Source organism: Erythrolamprus reginae, chromosome 7, assembly GCF_031021105.1.
Source record: "Erythrolamprus reginae isolate rEryReg1 chromosome 7, rEryReg1.hap1, whole genome shotgun sequence".
Lineage (NCBI taxonomy): Eukaryota > Metazoa > Chordata > Lepidosauria > Squamata > Dipsadidae > Erythrolamprus > Erythrolamprus reginae.
This window is the reverse complement of record NC_091956.1, coordinates 74,164,330-74,181,251: the sequence shown is the minus strand read 5'-3', so window position 1 is coordinate 74,181,251 and position 16,922 is coordinate 74,164,330. Positions and strand designations below refer to the sequence as shown.

Genomic DNA, 16,922 nt, shown 5'->3' with positions numbered 1-16,922 from the left:
CGTTGGTTCCCTCTAAAAGGACGCCTTGACTGCTGGTATCCTCTGGGCCTATCCTGAAAGGCCGCTCGGTCCCCTCTAAAGGCGGGTTGGCCATACTGATTTTGGGTGTATGACCTATTATTCTGGCTAGCCGAGGAAGAGGAATCCCAACGAAAGGGCTGACGGCGAGCGTAAGGATTGGGTCTACGCTCCTGGCGCCGGTATGCTCTGGGGAGGGTCTTACGTTTGTCCTTATCCTCAATGAGGACAGGGTCCAAAGCCTCCCCAAAGAGCTTCTCCCCTTGGTATGGAGATGATGCCAGGTTCCACTTGGACTTCAGGTCCGCTGGCCAGCTCCTCAGCCAAAGAAGGCGTCTGGATGCAAGTGACGCCGCCATTCCTCTGGCCGAAAACTTTGCGGCATGGAGAGTTGCATCCGCTGAAAACTGCGCAGCTGCCAATAATTTACTGAGGTCCTGCCGTAAGCGACCTTCGTCTGGAGATAGGCGGGCTTGCACCTCCTGCAACCACATTATGGAGGCCCTATTGAAAAATGAAGCTGAGGTCGCCGCCCTAAATGCCCAGCTTGCCATTTGATGGGATTTTCTGAGTAAAATTTCCGCCTTTCTATCCTCTGGTTTCAAGCTGTCGCCCGTTTCAGATGGTACCAAGGCCTTAGATATCAAAGTCATTACCGGCTGGTCTATGGGCGGAAATTCTAGCAGCTTCTCCATGTCATCATCTAAAGTATAAAACTTCCTTTCGATGACCGAAGGGCCTTGAGCTGCTGCAGGCTGCTGCCATGGGCGCTTGATGCTTTGCCTGAATATGTCCGAGGATGGCACATGATCAGTCTCGGGTTGGGGCTCCTTGAACAATACTGCCGAAGGCTTAGGGTCATCTGAGGCCTCAGTAGCCTTGGTTGGACCCGGTAAATCTGCCACCTGCTTAGCTTTATGCAGCAGAATCTTGAAAAGGGGAGCCTTAAAGAGTCCAGCTGTCACCGGAGGATCAGGAGTTGTCTCATCATCCGAAAAGTCGAATTCTCTTTCTGCCTCCTCTAGGGGTGACGGCTCCTCCATCCAGGACCCCATACCCGAGGGGGGCGGTGCAGCCCATAGGTTCCTGGGCTGTGCTGGCTGGGGGTGTGGGATATTCTGTTGCACCCCAGCTGCCATCCCTTGTGAGTAAACATCAGAAATGAGTCCCTGTAAGGCAGGGGACATCTGCTGCCAGGTATCTGGTTGCACACGCAGCCCAGCCGCAGTGGGCGTAAAGGTGGCAGAAGGGGCACTCTTCAATGAGTGGCTGGCAGACCCTGGCCTTGGTAGCTGAAGGCCAGATGGAGGAGCAGCCTGAGGCATAAATGGGTGCTGCCTCTCTGGAGACCAATCTCTCTCTGATAATGTCTCTGAGGGTCTCAAAACAGATAAGGCTGGTGGATCCCTGGCCTGCAATAAGGGGGAGACGGTTCTTGGAGCTAAGAGGGCTGCCTCCAGTTTCTGCTCCAACGCTTTAATGCGCCTCTCTGCCTCCTTGATTGAAGAAGAGGCTGTGGCCTTAGATTTTTCTTTGGACTTCCCCTTGCCTTTATCCTGAGGCAATACAATGGGGGAAGATGCTTTCTCTAAGGTTTTATCCTCCATTACTCACGGTTAACAGTTGTTTTATTATTAACAGAAGCTGCAGCACGCTGACAGATAGAGCTGTCACTGAGCAAATGCACTCAAAATGGCGTTTTGGCACTTCAGAGCCTACGCCTGAGTTTGACAGGTTGGTCGCGCCCATTGATTGGGCGGAGAGCAACCTTATACCCGCCTAAACAGGGCGGGCGCGGGCATCCGTTGATTCAAAATGGCGTTCCCGCTCTTTTTTGCCGCCCTCGCCAACACAGGGAGCTTCCAGCAATTTATGCCCCCCCCACACCATCCGCTTTTTCGAGCCAGCCGATCCAAGCGGCTTCCCCGGCTCTGCAAACGGCTTTTCGGCTTCGGCGGCAAAGGCGGCGGCGGCGGCGTCAATCAAAAGCCGCCGAACAGCTGAGAGGCGCTGGCCCGGCGCCAATTCAAGCCGCCTTCATTCTCCGCGGCAATCCTGCAGTTCTACATCGAAATTCTGCAGTCCAAGCTTCCCAGTGAGGGGGGCGGACCCCCTCACCTTCAGCTGACAGCCGGGTATGACCACTGAGGTCGGGGACCCTAGGCTGAGGTGCTCCTCGTTAAGCATGGTACCCACGGAGGGAAGGGAAGCTCGAGGAGATTAACGGTGGGGGTGATTCTGCCCGCGGAGGGCAGAGGCCCCTTAATTCCCTTTCAAGAGTCACTGCACCTGCAATTAGAAAGGGGAGAAAAAACAGAAATTAAATAATTAATTATTAATATTATTATTATTATTATTTTTATTATTATTATTATTATTATTATTGTTATTATTAATGCTTCCTCAGAGAAGCAAACTCAACAGTCTCTACACTAAGACTGAGTTTTTAAAACTGAGGTATTGGGGGCTGCTGAGGGGCGGTGACTACCTCATATTTAAATATTTAAATTAACTCAGTCTCTACCAATAAGATTGGTGAATTACCCATGTTGGACTCTCCTTCCAGATGCAGTGGAGAATAGAAGATTCTTTCATCCAAAATTGGCTGGTTTCCTCTGTATACAAATCAATATTTCAGTCTGATCCACATTATGAACTAGATTTAAAGTCTTAAGACTAAAAATGGACATACCATAAATGTGTCTTACAATTGCAAATATTTTATATATGCAGCTTGTTAAATGCAATTTGGGATATTTGATTAATTTTTCTTCATTGTATAGGTAAACTGAAATTTAGAACTACCATGAATATATTTTTTTAGGCAGGGGGGATGTGTGTCTATATGTATGCCTGTATACCCATATATACAAGCATAAACACAAATAAACATAGGGAATGCAGAATGGAAGCAACTATCAGACAAAAGATTGAACTGATCAGCACAAATATTGTAAAATACCGTAAGTAAAATAAAACAAAAAGTAAAATAAAAATAATGTGGTCATTTTTCACCCATCTTCTTTGACTAACATTAAATGAATATGGGTCAGCTAACGAGATCATATTTAGACTTTTATTAAGTAATGCAAGTACAGTAGTACCTCTACCTAAGAACGCCTCTACTTACTAACTTTTCTAGATAAAAACTGGGTGTTCAAGATTCTTTTGCCTCTTCTCAAGAACCATTTTCCACTTACAAACCCTAGCCTCTGAAACTGTAACCAGAAAAGGCAGGGAGAAGCCTTTGTGGGACCTCTCTAAGAATCTCCTGGGAGGAAACAGGGCTGGAAAAGGTGGGGAAAAGCCTCTGTGGGGCCTCTCTAGGAATATCCACCCTCCCTGTGGTTTCCTCAATTGCATGCATTATTTGCTTTTACATTGATTCCTATGGGAAAAATTGCTTCTTCTTACAAACTTTTCCACTTAAGAACCTGGTCACGGAACGAATTAAGTTTGTAAGTAGAGGTACCACTGTATTATTCTGGCAAACTATACTGAGATGTCAAATGTATTACTATCCTTAAAAAAAGCACAAATGAGAGTAAAAAGTTGAAGCCCCAAAGATGATGAATCTGAAGTGATACAACAGAGAAGACATAAAAAATTTGGAATTCAAAGGGTAGCTTAAGACAAAAAGATGTTATGAGTGTCATCCACAAAAATAAAACATTTTACAGAAGTGATAAAATAAATGAAACTGCATGATCGCTTATTTTGCATAGATCTGAGATATAACAACATGATGGTGGATACATCCACTATGTTCATACTTAGCCATTTACAGTACGCTTAAAATGGGAAAGATTCACAGTGCTTTTATCAAAAATGCAGTATTAAACAATATTTTTTTAAATAAATAGAAACTTGCAGTATGAGGAGTAAAAAAAATCCTACCAGCAAAGCTCTGTAAATGGTAATTTAAGTAATCTATAAACATGATCTACAGACACATTCATAGACAATGTTCCACTCCTACATTGTTCAACAACTTCTGTATACTTTCAATTAAACATTTTTTTTTAAATTATCAATTCATTTTGAATTAAAAGATGGGTGAAAAAACTAATTCATGCTTTTTTTCTATGTAACACAAAAAAGTAATTTATAATCTCAAGCAAGACCTAAAGTTAATATGAACATGCCGGCATACCACAAAATTAGTACTTTAAAAACAGAGGAAAATATCCACAGACAAAAAGAAAAAATATGGTTTATCAAAATCCTGAATAGGAATCAAATATTAAATATTAGTTAAGCAATTTTAATCTTGAGACGTATATCTGGCCAAGAGAAATTAAATGTAAATCTGTACATCAGTGGTGTAAATATCTTTCAAAATCTACATGCGGTTTCAGGCTCAATCTGAATAGTCATTTTATAATTACTGTATATACAAACCATTCAGAAATTACAACGAAGGGCATTATTTTCACTAATAATAATAGTTGTCACTTTCACTGCAGATAATCTTATATACTTTTTTTTTAAAGGACTGATATTTAGGAGGTTTTAGAAACTAATTGAAAATGTTATGGTTCCAAAGTAATATTAACCAATACCTTCTAAAATGAATGTGGAATTGTAGACCCCTTTCATAAAGACTGATGTCCCATGAATCAGTAGGATAAAAATAGTTTCTTTAGTCTTAATTTAGACAGAGTGCATCTTTTGCAGATATAATACTGACATGATAGAAATAAAAAAAAATAAGCTTCTGACAAGAAAATCAACATTTACTGATTTGATCCACCACTTCTGATCTATTTTGCCACAATATTAAATATTATAACAATATTTAAATCACCTAAAAATTTAACCAAGTTTTAAAATCTTGCAGGAAATACACAAGCATAGCTAAGTGGGTTTCAACATTTATTATTCACCAATTCCATTTTACTTTTTTTAATTTGAGTTTATTTATGATACTCTTCAACATTTGTTAATAACTTGTTTTTCATTTGCTCCGTATACAGTATTTATGAATAAATATATATGAATCACATAGTAAAAATAGTGTTCTACATTAAAATAGTACAAAGGAAAAAAGGCTAACTTTTCCAACAGTTTTAATTTTTTTAAAAAAGAGTACCGGTAATCGTATTAATAAAATAAATAGAATAAATTCAACTGAATTATCTGATTAAACATACGGTACATCACACTCAATTATATTTAAAATAAGTATGTGATGACAGAAACCAGACTGTACTATTTGGTACAAATATGGCATATTAACCACCAGTAAATGGTGGCTCCAGTAATGTCTTAAATTGACACCTCCAAATTCCTGCCAGGTTCTAAGGTTATTGGAATGAATAAATCTTTCTTTTTATCTTTCAGAAATCTACCTGTTTTAAGTACAAGAAGATCATAGGAAAAATACAGAAGGCTTTCAAATAACAATGCTACGGTACTGGAATAGGGTCATGGCCAGTATTTCTTCAGTTTCATGCCAATATTTGCACAGTGTGTTACAAAAAAATGGAAATCACTTATTTAGGATGTAACACCCCAGTGATACAGAAGTCACAAATGTGCATTTTAAAAGTCTTGTAGCTTCTGATGTTACATTACCAACTCAATGATAAATACATCTATTTCATTTCTAAGTGTGAACATTTCATAGGATGAAAAGTCTGGCAGATAAAGATCCTCACCATCATTTGAACACTCGAACTGGACTTCCTTTTCTGATATGACCAGTCAGAGAGAAAGGAAAAGAAGAAAATATGACTGGTTGGATTTAAAGAATCAATGCAAGATGTTTGTTGTAGCGTGGCTGACTTTAAAAAAAAATGCCCAATTTGCAGAAATGGGAGAATTATTCGGCATATGAATAGAATCTCTCCTCTTTGCTAGGCACCGAAAAATGAACTCTCCTTTCATGGTGCCCTACTATGAGAACAGGTATGAAAAATAATTCTGAATATTCGTCATAACACCCCCACTCCAAGAATAATAGATGCAAATAGTTGGTAGTAACTATAATCAATACATCTGTTTAACCAAGACTGTTAAGAGATTTAACCAAGACTGAACTACCTGAATTGGAGCATACAGTACAGTGATCCCTCGAGTTTCGCGATCTCGATCTTTGCGAAACGCTATATCGTGATTTTTCCACCCGATGACGTCACTCTCTTCCTTCCTTTCTCATCTTTCTTTCTCCCTCTCTTTCTCTATCTTGCTTCTTCCTCTCTCACACTCTCTTCCTCCCTCTCTCATCTCTTTCTTTCCTTCTCTCTCTTTCTCTATCTCTCCCCCTCTTGCTGGCGGGCGGCGGGCGGGCGAGCGGGGGCATCAGCGAGGAGCCGGGGTTTCCTCTTTGCGTGGGCGGCCGGGAAGACCCAGGGAAGGTTCCTTTGGCCGCCCAGCAGCTGATCTGCTCGGTAGCGCAGCAGCAGCGAGGAGCCGAATCGGGGTTTCCCCGCACACAAAGGGGAAACCCCGGCTCCTCGCTGATGCCCGCCGCTCGCCCGCCCGCCAGCAAGAGGGGGAAGACCCAGGGAAGGTTCCTTCGGCCGCCCAGCAGCTGATCTGCTCGGTAGCGCAGCAGCAGCGAGGAGCCGAATCGGGTTTCCCCTTTGCGTGGGCGGCGGGGAACGCAAACTCCACCATCTACGCATGCGCGGCCATAGAAAAAAGGGCGCGCATGCGCAGATGGTGTTTTTACTTCCGCAACCCTACATCTCGAAAAATCGATTATCGCAAGGGGTCTTGGAACGGAACCCTAGCGATAATAGAGGGATCACTGTATTACAGATAAATTAAGGCAAGGCATTAACTGACCAATAGTGGGAAAGAAGCAGTCATTTTATTCCACTGAAAAAGATAGACTCTGGATACAGAGAAGTCTCACATAGTCACTGGGGTTAGTGGAAAAAGGAGTAAAACATAATCTCAGTACCACAAATAGCATTCTGCAATAGATCCAGCTAATCTTGGGAAGTGCACCAGCCGGGTCCAGAAATAAATCATATTGAATTTGGCTGTTTCAGAGTGGCTCCCTTAGATTACCAGTGTACTGGTAATTATACACGAAATATATAAATGTATGCATATCACAAATTCAATAGAAACATACAGTGAGATATATATTCCGAAGGTCAGATTCAAGAAAAGAAAAATGTAAGAGTAGGAACTTAACTCCAAGAATATTCAAATAAACCGAAGGATACTTAGTAATTCACTAACAGCTGAAATATTTCATTTAAAGCTAATAATCTTGGTCGTCCCCCCCCCCTTTTTATTAAGCTAATTTTCTATGTACCGAAGCATTATATATGGAACAATCTCTCCTTGTATGGTGTGCTAGGGCCACAGGCTCAGAAATTCTATGTCATATAGGAAAGCTACAACCATTTTAATTTCTTACTAATTTTGCTTACTCAATTTGAACTTGTAACTGAGATCTTAAAATATATTATTTTCTGTCTAGGTATAATGATTTCTTCTGGCAGAATACAAGGTCAATGAATTGGCCAACTTTGTGACCATTTTTTCAATGCTAATATCATAAAATGGCTGTGATTCAAAAAATGGCTAGAAAGGGATAAATCATTGACATGACTAGGAAGTAACTTAATTGACACTTTGATTTATGCATTGTCTTCCTAAAATAAGACTCTAAGCAGTTCACAAGAAAAATTAAAACATTTGCAACTCTGAAACATTAAGTAAACACGTTACATGGCTTTTGAACTAAGCAATTATAATTTATCCCTGCCTCACCTACTTCTAAGTAAATATTACTGGCTGCCCCAAAGGCTTCTTGGAAAATTAACTGTTAATTTTCTGTTAAAAAGAAATAGAAAAGAAAGAGAACTGTATTCATAATTTTCTGAAATAAACAGGGCACTGGTGATGCCATCCTCCATTTGTTTTTGGGTGTACATGCGCACACACATTTGTTTGCATGTTCTTGTGTATGTGCATACATATATAGACTTCTTAATGAAGAATAGGACCAGTTATATCAGTGCCCAAAGGCATGGAATTTAAAAGGTGATTTGCCAGTGAAAAATTAGTGAGACTATCATTAGCTTCCCTTTATATTTGTAACTTACCTTTACTCCATCGGGTTTCTTCAATAAACTCTTGGCTGCTATAAATCAGAAGGAAATAAATAGTGTCAATTGACTAATTTAACAAGAAAACTATGAAAAATATTTTTCTTTATTTTTGTGAATTCCATTTATCATTATTTATCATTTCATCGTTCTACCATCTCGTAGCAAAGCATTTCCATAATAATGTGATATCTTTCTTAAACAAACAACAATTATGAGTCATTCAAAACCTTTTTGGAAAATATGGAGGGTGGATTCGGTTTCTACCAGGTGAGGCGATCGTTTTACATTAGATTTTATCAAGCATCTAGCACAATCCCCCTGGGTTGCTGTTAAAAGAAACAAATATAATGTAATATACAGCTCTTGCTCAGAACTGTCCCCATCTTCATATGTAAAGTACAAAAAAAGGAGAAACAGACAAAGGTGGAAAACATTAGAGTCATAATTTTGTATGATTTTACATTATTGATTTTAAAACTTTTCTTAATGTAAATCTTTCCTTCTATCTTGAAAAAGATTAGGCTATTATTACATTACAAAGTATTATGTTTTATAAAATATATCTACATTTCTTACGCATGAGTGGTAAAATAAACCTAGTCATAGATAAGAAATTCCTGCGCAGGTGAAGAAAAGAGATAGAAAGTATTTAATGCCTCTCAGAGTTTTGTTTTAAATTACCCCATGTGAAAATCAATGGAAGAGGATTTAATGAGGTCAGCCCTTCCTACTTGGATCAGAAGAAAACGAAGGGGATTGATCAAATTGAGATTTTTCATAAACTCATTTATTTATTGGATTTGTATGCCGCCCCTCTCCGCAGACTTCCTTTCCTTCTTATTCCTACTTAACAGTTTGGGGAAGATTCCAAGGTCTGGATCTTGTGATTTAGGAATTCTCCGCAGAAGTGACAAAAAGAAGATGGGGAGAAGAATCAAGCTATATTTTGTCCTCCAAAAAGGGACAAAGCAGATCAAAGAAGATCAAATGGTGCATGTTAGCCCCATGATCCTGGGCCATGTTCTTAAAATTCTTTTTTCTTTTAAAGGTAAAAGTTGTACACTTAAGAATAATGAATTTATTTGGTAAGCTTTTATAAAATGACCTAGCTATTTGTTTTGTTTTGTTTTTTCCCAAGAGAAAATCAGACTTAGGGAACTTGAGCAGATATATCTTATTCTTCCTTGTCAGTTCACCTGTAGTCTTGTTGAAATTATATGAGAACAGTAACAGATACTGTATATGGAAAATTAATATTAAGAAGATAACTAAAATATTGTTAGAATTTGTACTTTAAATATCATCATTGCTATATAAATGAAGTTTGTATCGCAATAGTTTTACTTGTCATATGCAATAAGTAACTTTTCAAATTAAATGCATTTGGAACTGGATATTTAACAAACCACTTTGAGAAAATGGGTTTCTAAATTATACAGTACTACCGAACAGAAATGCAATTATCTTAATGAGAGTAAAGCATTATTATCTTTTGTCCTGAACAGAAACATTTTATGGATAGGAAATCTGTTCCTGAAGGCTGAAGAAAAGCATACAAGGTTGTATACGCATAATCAATTTGAAAAAAATTGACTTTGCATTCTCCAAAAATCTTCCTTTTGTGGCAAAATGATTACGCTGCTTGTATAAGTAGCAATATAGACTCAAGATATTTAAATTGAAGTAGGAGTACAAAAGTGAGCTCAGCAACAATTAGATGCCTATTGCACGTCCCAGCACAAATGTATTTGTTAGCACTGTTTAATTTTGCTTTCTCTTGTAAAGTCTAATTAAGGTGATAAATTGTATTGAAGTTGAAGCAAGCCCTATAATATAATAATATACATTCCTGAAATATTAAGAAGGAATGAAAGAGCAGCGTTTCCTTTGGCCATCAAAACTAGGAACAGTGAATGGCTACCTGAATGGCAAGTTTAACTCTTCCTCTGAAATTATTAAATTTAAAGCAACTATGGAACGTGACGAGAATTCATTTCTCCTCTTGCTTCCCCCACTTTTATAAGACAGGTATATAACATTTCTTGGCAAGCTCTATCATCCCTGAAGAGTAGAGGATAAATTTTGTATTATTTTCCATTATTAAGAAATATCATTAAAGATTAAAATTTAGGAGTTTTGTACATTCTTAATTTTTCTTGGGTGTGTAACTTTTATGAATATTATTATTATTATTATTATTTATTGGATTTGTATGCCACCCTCCTCCGCAGAATAAAAAAGATGCATAGATTATACAGCAACTGTGAGGATCCACTAGATATGAGGGCCCAATCCTTCCTGCAAATGCTTGATACTACTGTCAAACTTGTGTTTTCATAGCGACATCATGTGATTTATAGTGACTCCCCCCCCCCCCAATCGCTAAACTGATCATGGCTGTGACCAGCATGTGACGTATCTGGCCTGCAGGCCATGAGTTTGGCAGCCCTGATTTAGAGAGAGAAAAGCCCTTCATGGCACCGGACCAGATTATCTCAGGGACCACCTTCTGCTGCATGAATCCCAGCGATCAGTTAGGTCCCACAGAGTGGGTCTTCTCCGGGTCCCGTCAACTAAACAATGCCGCTTGGTGGGACCCAGGGGAAGAGCCTTCTCTGTGGCGGCCCTGGCCCTCTGGAACCAACTCCCCCCAGAGATTAGAATTGCCCCCACCCTCCTTGCCTTTCGTAAACTACTTAAAACCCACCTCTGCCACCAGGCATGGGGGAATTGAGATACCCTTTCCCCCTAGGCCTTTACAATTTTATGCATGGTATATCTGTATGTATGTTTGGTTTTTTATTATAATGGGTTTTTAATTGTTCTTAGTATTGGATTATTGTTATGCACTGTCTTATTATTGCTGTTAGCCGCCCCGAGTCTCTGGAGAGGGGCGGCATACAAATCCAATAAATAATAAATAATAATAATAATAAATACAAAACTGAATGGTGGAAACCACCACCCAAGCTATCAATACCTGGGCTATACCTATGATACAAAACATCCCTGGAATTATTAACTAGACACAAACTGAACTGGGCAGTTTCAACTGAAAAAACAAGAAAGCTAATGACTATTCACTATACACAACATCCCATATTGATATTGATGGATTATACCTGCCCCATAGAAAATGAGGTAGATGTTTAATTCAATCAAATCAGTCAAAGAAGAAAAGCAAATTTTGGCTGATTCCATGTAAGTCTAACTAGCATTGGTGCTAGTTAAAAATTGGAACTTACTGACTGTGCAGGAAACAAAACACAAATATTATTTCAATAAATAAATCAATAAAACAAGGAAAGAATGCTGGCAAGGAAAAATATTATAGGGTCAATTTTTTATAAAAGATCAAGGGAATGGTGGATAAAGATAAAACTTGGCAATGGTTTACATCTGGAACATTAAAAAAAGAATCTGGAGACTTAATTTGGCTGTTGAAGAGCAAGCTATTTAAACTAATACAATATAATCAAAGCCAGAATTGAAAAACCATCAAATGATTAAAAGTGCAGAGGCAGAAGAAACAGTGGATCATATACTCTACTTGTGCAAGAAGATTGCACTAATTGTTGATAAACAATGTATAATATGGTTGCCAAAATGATTCATTACAACGTCTGTAAATGTTATCACATGCTAGTAATGAAAAATAGTTGTTGAAAAAGTAGTTGAAAAAGAGGGTAAAATACTTTGGTATTTCTATTTCTTTGGTACAAACTGATATAACTCTTAATTCATCACAAACCAGGTTCAACTGTAGTTGAAAAGAACATGAATAACTGATGTGGCACTACCAGGGAATAGTGGAATAGCAGACAAAGAATAGGAGAAGATCACAGATAATAAGATCTGAAAATCAAAGTTGAAAGATTATGGCATAAACAGGTTGTGGTGGGTCGAGTTGTTATTGGCATTCTAGGCACCATACCAACAATCATGACAGATGGAACTTAGAAAATTTCAAATTTCCACCTGTCAATTACAAATTGACCACTTATTTGAGGCTGCACATATACTACACTGATACAACATCTATGACAAGGGTGTCAAACTCATGTGGTCACAACGGCATCGTGTGAAGTATCGTGGCTTTTTTCCCCCTTCGCTGATCACACCCAGGCATGGGTGTGATCAGCACATGATGCATCCTGCCTGCAGACCTCAAGTTTGACATCCCTGATCGGTGATCTTGGGAGGAACTCAATGTATATGAAGGTCAACACCAGAGAAAGAGCTGTCAGCTATGATTTCACACTGTTGTAACACCAATAAAAAAAACCCATCTGCTTATGCCAGGTCTTCGAAATAAGTGAACAAAAATGCCAAACCCAGCCTGAACATCTTGCTTACTGTGTGTCAAACCATAAAAATAATAATACAAATCCTTGGGAAGTACTTGATAGGTGGACAAAAATTCCAAATCTGATTTTTCTGATGACCAACCATAATACAAAATAACAAAGAGAAAAGACTATGGCAAAAGAAAGCAAAGATATAGCATTGCTTCCAGCTGTACGGATTCAGCTCCAGTGATCTTAGAAGCCGATGTCTTAGAAGAACTTGAACGATTAAAGATAAATAAGGCAATGGGTCCAGATGGCATCCACCCCAGAGTTCTTAAAGAACTCAGATCTGTCATTGCTACCCCCCTGACTGATTTGTTTAACCAATCCTTGTTAACAGGAGAAGTTCCTGAGGATTGGAGAATGGCCAGTGTTGTGCCTATTCACAAGAAGGGCAGTAGAGAAGAAGCTGGTAACTACAGGCCAGTTAGCTTGACATCAGTTGTAGTTAAAATGATGGAGACTCTACTCAAAAAGAGGATAAATCAGCACCTAAAAAACAATAACTTATTAGACCCAAATCAGCATGGCTTTACTGAAGGCAAATCATGTCAGACTAATCTCATTGATTTCTTTGACTATGTCACAAAGGTGTTGGATGAAGGTGGTGCCGTGGATATTGCCTACCTGGACTTCAGCAAAGCCTTTGATACGGTTCCACATAAAGAGCTGATAGATAAATTAGTGAAGATTGGACTTAATCCCTGGATAGTTCAATGGATTTTCAGCTGGCTGAAGCGTAGACATCAGAGAGTTATTGTTAATGGCGAGTATTCTGAGCAGAGTCAGGTTACAAGCGGTGTGCCACAAGGATCTGTTCTGGGTCCTATTCTTTTTAATATATTTGTGAGTGACATAGGGGAAGGTTTGGTAGGGAAAGTTTGCCTATTTGCCGATGACTCTAAAGTGTGCAATAGGGTTGATATTCCTGGAGGCGTCTGTAATATGGTAAATGATTTAGCTTTACTAGATAAATGGTCTAAGCAATGGAAACTGCAGTTTAATGTTTCCAAATGTAAAATAATGCACTTGGGGAAAAGGAATCCTCAATCTGAGTATTGTATTGGCAGTTCAGTGTTGGCAAATACTTCAAAAGAAAAGGATTTAGGGGTAGTGATTTCTGACAGTCTCAAAATGGGTGAACAGTGCAGTCAGGCGGTAGGGAAAGCAAGTAGGATGCTTGGCTGCATAGCTAGAGGTATAACAAGCAGGAAGAGGGAGATTATGATCCCACTATATAGAATGATGGTGAGACCACATTTGGAATACTGTGTTCAGTTCTGGAGACCTCACCTACAAAAAGATATTGACAAAATTGAACGGGTCCAAAGACGGGCTACAAGAATGGTGGAAGGTCTTAAGCATAAAACGTATCAGGAAAGACTTAATGAACTCAATCTGTATAGTCTGGAGGACAGAAGGAAAAGGGGGGACATGATCGAAACATTTAAATATATTAAAGGGTTAAATAAGGTCCAGGAGGGAAGTGTTTTTAATAGGAAAGTGAACACAAGAACAAGGGGACACAATCTGAAGTTAGTTGGGGGAAAGATCAAAAGCAACATGAGAAAATATTATTTTACTGAAAGAGTAGTAGATCCTTGGAACAAACTTCCAGCAGTTGTGGTAGATAAATCCACAGTAACTGAATTTAAACATGCCTGGGATAAACATATATCCATCCTAAGATAAAATACAGAAAATAGTATAAGGGCAGACTAGATGGACCATGAGGTCTTTTTCTGCCGTCAGACTTCTATGTTTCTATGTTTCTAAGATAATTCCAACAAAATAGGCACCTTGGGTGTAATTCCAAACAATCTGTAGCATCACTACTACATCATTCATAGTGACAAAATTGCCATAAGTCAGCCAGATGTTTGGATCAACTTATATTCTGAGACAGTACCTTTAACATTATAAAAGAATGACATCTGCCTATCTCAGATACTTGATAGGTGGGCAAAAATGTCAACTCCAATCTAAACATCTGGCTGACTGTGACCCACTGTAATAATAAAATTATTTATTACAATCTTTGCTAATCTAGTGTCAGTTTTCATGCTAGTTGGAAAAGTCTTATCTAGAACAATATAAGTAAATTTAAATATCAGAAGCATTTTAAGGTTTCAACCACAGGCCTTCTGTTCAAATTATATTTCTGGCATAACGAAGAGATTATGAAAGTAATTTGATATACACCTCACATAGGAGCTTAGCAGTCAAACTACAATACATTTTGAACAAGCAGTTTTTCATCACATACTGCATATGGCAAGAATGTAATCTAATATATCCTCGTCAGTATTCAGATAGGACGACTGTCTGAATTCGGAAGAAAAATCCTTCATATTGTGTACCCAACTCCAGACATGTTTAAAAGGAAAACGTAACCCAACAATTGACAGAAATGTTTTAATAAAGTCTTTCAGGAATTAATTGTAAAATTATTTTCCAATATAATTATGAAACGAAATTTAGAAAAGGGGGTATTTTGAATCTCATGTTTGTGTATTTTAACAAATTCTACAGGAATTGAAATGCTTTCAATTCCTGTAGAACGTTCAGCTGTAATATTAAAAGAAGTTAGAAAAAAATCTTGTAAAAAGGATTTAATAACAAAAGGCAGTTATTTCATCCCATTCCATTTCTAACTGGAAAATGCCTGTCAAAATAAATATATTCAACAAAAACCAAACAAAACAACAAATCAAAGATTTATTTAAAAATACATTCCATAAATGCAAAGCAAGAGGCACAGAAGTGAATTTCACATACCTGAGAAATTTCTTGTAGCCAACATTGTTGTTAAAATAGCTCCCTGAAAATCCAACATAATGCCAATATTTTAGAAGATAAAATTGTATGATTTTAAATATCAAAATATAATATTGAATCCTAAATCTACTCATCTTAATATATAATATTTATAAACAATGGTATAATACATACTAAACAGTAGACTTTTATTCTTATGTTTATTAAAGTTTTGCTTTCAAATATGGTAAGAGTATGTGTCAGTTGTATTCCCTATTAAAAACATAAACTGACAATACTTGATATGGGAGGGGGAGCACTACAATGCCATTTTAAAAAGGAAGGTATGATTGCACTTACGTATTTCAATTTCACACATGAATGCAAATTTCCCTCCACCCTTCCAATGTACAGGGTTGAGGAAAAGGAATATTTAAAGAGAAATTTCTCTAGGGCTCAAAACAAGTGTAGTTTCAGATAATCAGTATCTGCTACATTATTTTCAGTATTTGAGAATGCTGTTCTCCAGACATAGAGAGCAAGAATTTGCACATGTAAATTGGGAAACTAGCTTTATTTTATTAGTCTGAATATTAAACAAAGGATTACTGGCATCAATTCTGCAACAAGTTAATAAAAAATCTGCACAAAGAAGAAAAGCCCTCATAAATGGAAACTGAATACTTTTTCATATAAAATTAACTACTATGGATTAATTAGAATATATTTTTGGAAATTGCCCTCTTACCTTGAGTTTCCTTCTTGCATTGAACTTCTTCAAACAATCTACGGTCTCCTGTCTGTGCATCATAGAAGCAACAGTAGAGCGTTGCTGAAAGACAAGAACAGAGTATATGTTTCAATGCATGCAGCTTTATCTACACTGTTATTTAATATAACTCTTTTTTTGGAGATGCATCCAGAAGACAGTAACAATTCTAGACTTCCCAGTCAGAATAACAGGGCTCCTTCCCACCATTTCAGTTCAATTTAATTTAATTTATGTTGCCGCTAAATATTAGATTACCAACAGGGACTGAACTCTTTTTCTCTTTAAGATGATCACAGATGATCAATTCCAATATATTATTCAGATCCTGCTTTTATACCTTCTGCTTTGTAGGGTTGATTTAGTTGCTTAATTAAAAGTACCGGCAGGCCTCATTGAGTGACCACAATTGGATCTGGCAACTTGTTTGTTAAGTGAAGCAATCACCAAGTAAAAATGCAGTAATACTAACAACCTTATTTCAGCTTTCCTTTGCTTTACAGGTATGTTTAGGTTGTACATATGTTTGATTATAATATATTTTTAATTGCTGTTGTAACTATGAAGGGGCAATAAATGAGGCAGTTGCTAAAGGAGGATTATATATAGCTGTTATTTTACATAACCCTTTAACAGAAACCTCATGTATTGGCATTACAAAATACAGTACCAATTTTCTGGAGAATGAAGGAAAATATTATTAACCGAATAACAGAGTTGGAAGGGACCTCAGAAATCTTTTAATAGAATAGAATAGATAGAGTAGAATTTTTTTATTGGCCAAGTGCGATTGGACACACAAGGAATTTGTCTTGGTGCATATGCTCTCAGCGTACATAAAATAAAATATACATTTGTCAAGAATCATGTGGTACAACACTTAATGATTGTCATAGGGGTCAAATAAGCAATGAAGAAGCCATATTAATAAAAATCTTAGGATATACGCAACAA

At 37.8% G+C, this 16,922-nt stretch overlaps 1 protein-coding gene across 10 annotated transcripts in view; it reads right to left on the bottom strand.

Annotated features, from left to right (window-relative positions):
* Positions 1–16,922, bottom strand: part of CAMK2D (calcium/calmodulin dependent protein kinase II delta) — a 182,265-nt gene that overhangs the window by 35,325 nt on the left and 130,018 nt on the right. For 5 of the 10 annotated variants that reach the window (XM_070757856.1, XM_070757851.1, XM_070757858.1 and 2 more), the window contains exons 11-14: positions 15,948–16,031; positions 15,221–15,263; positions 8,088–8,125; positions 5,679–5,711 (exon numbers count right to left, since the gene is read on the bottom strand). In XM_070757856.1, coding sequence (XP_070613957.1) covers positions 5,679–5,711; positions 8,088–8,125; positions 15,221–15,263; positions 15,948–16,031 — 198 coding nt within the window. The remainder of the gene's footprint in view (positions 1–5,678; positions 5,712–8,087; positions 8,126–15,220; positions 15,264–15,947; positions 16,032–16,922) is intronic. The other 5 variants (XM_070757852.1, XM_070757853.1, XM_070757857.1 and 2 more) reach the window with 1 other exon arrangement.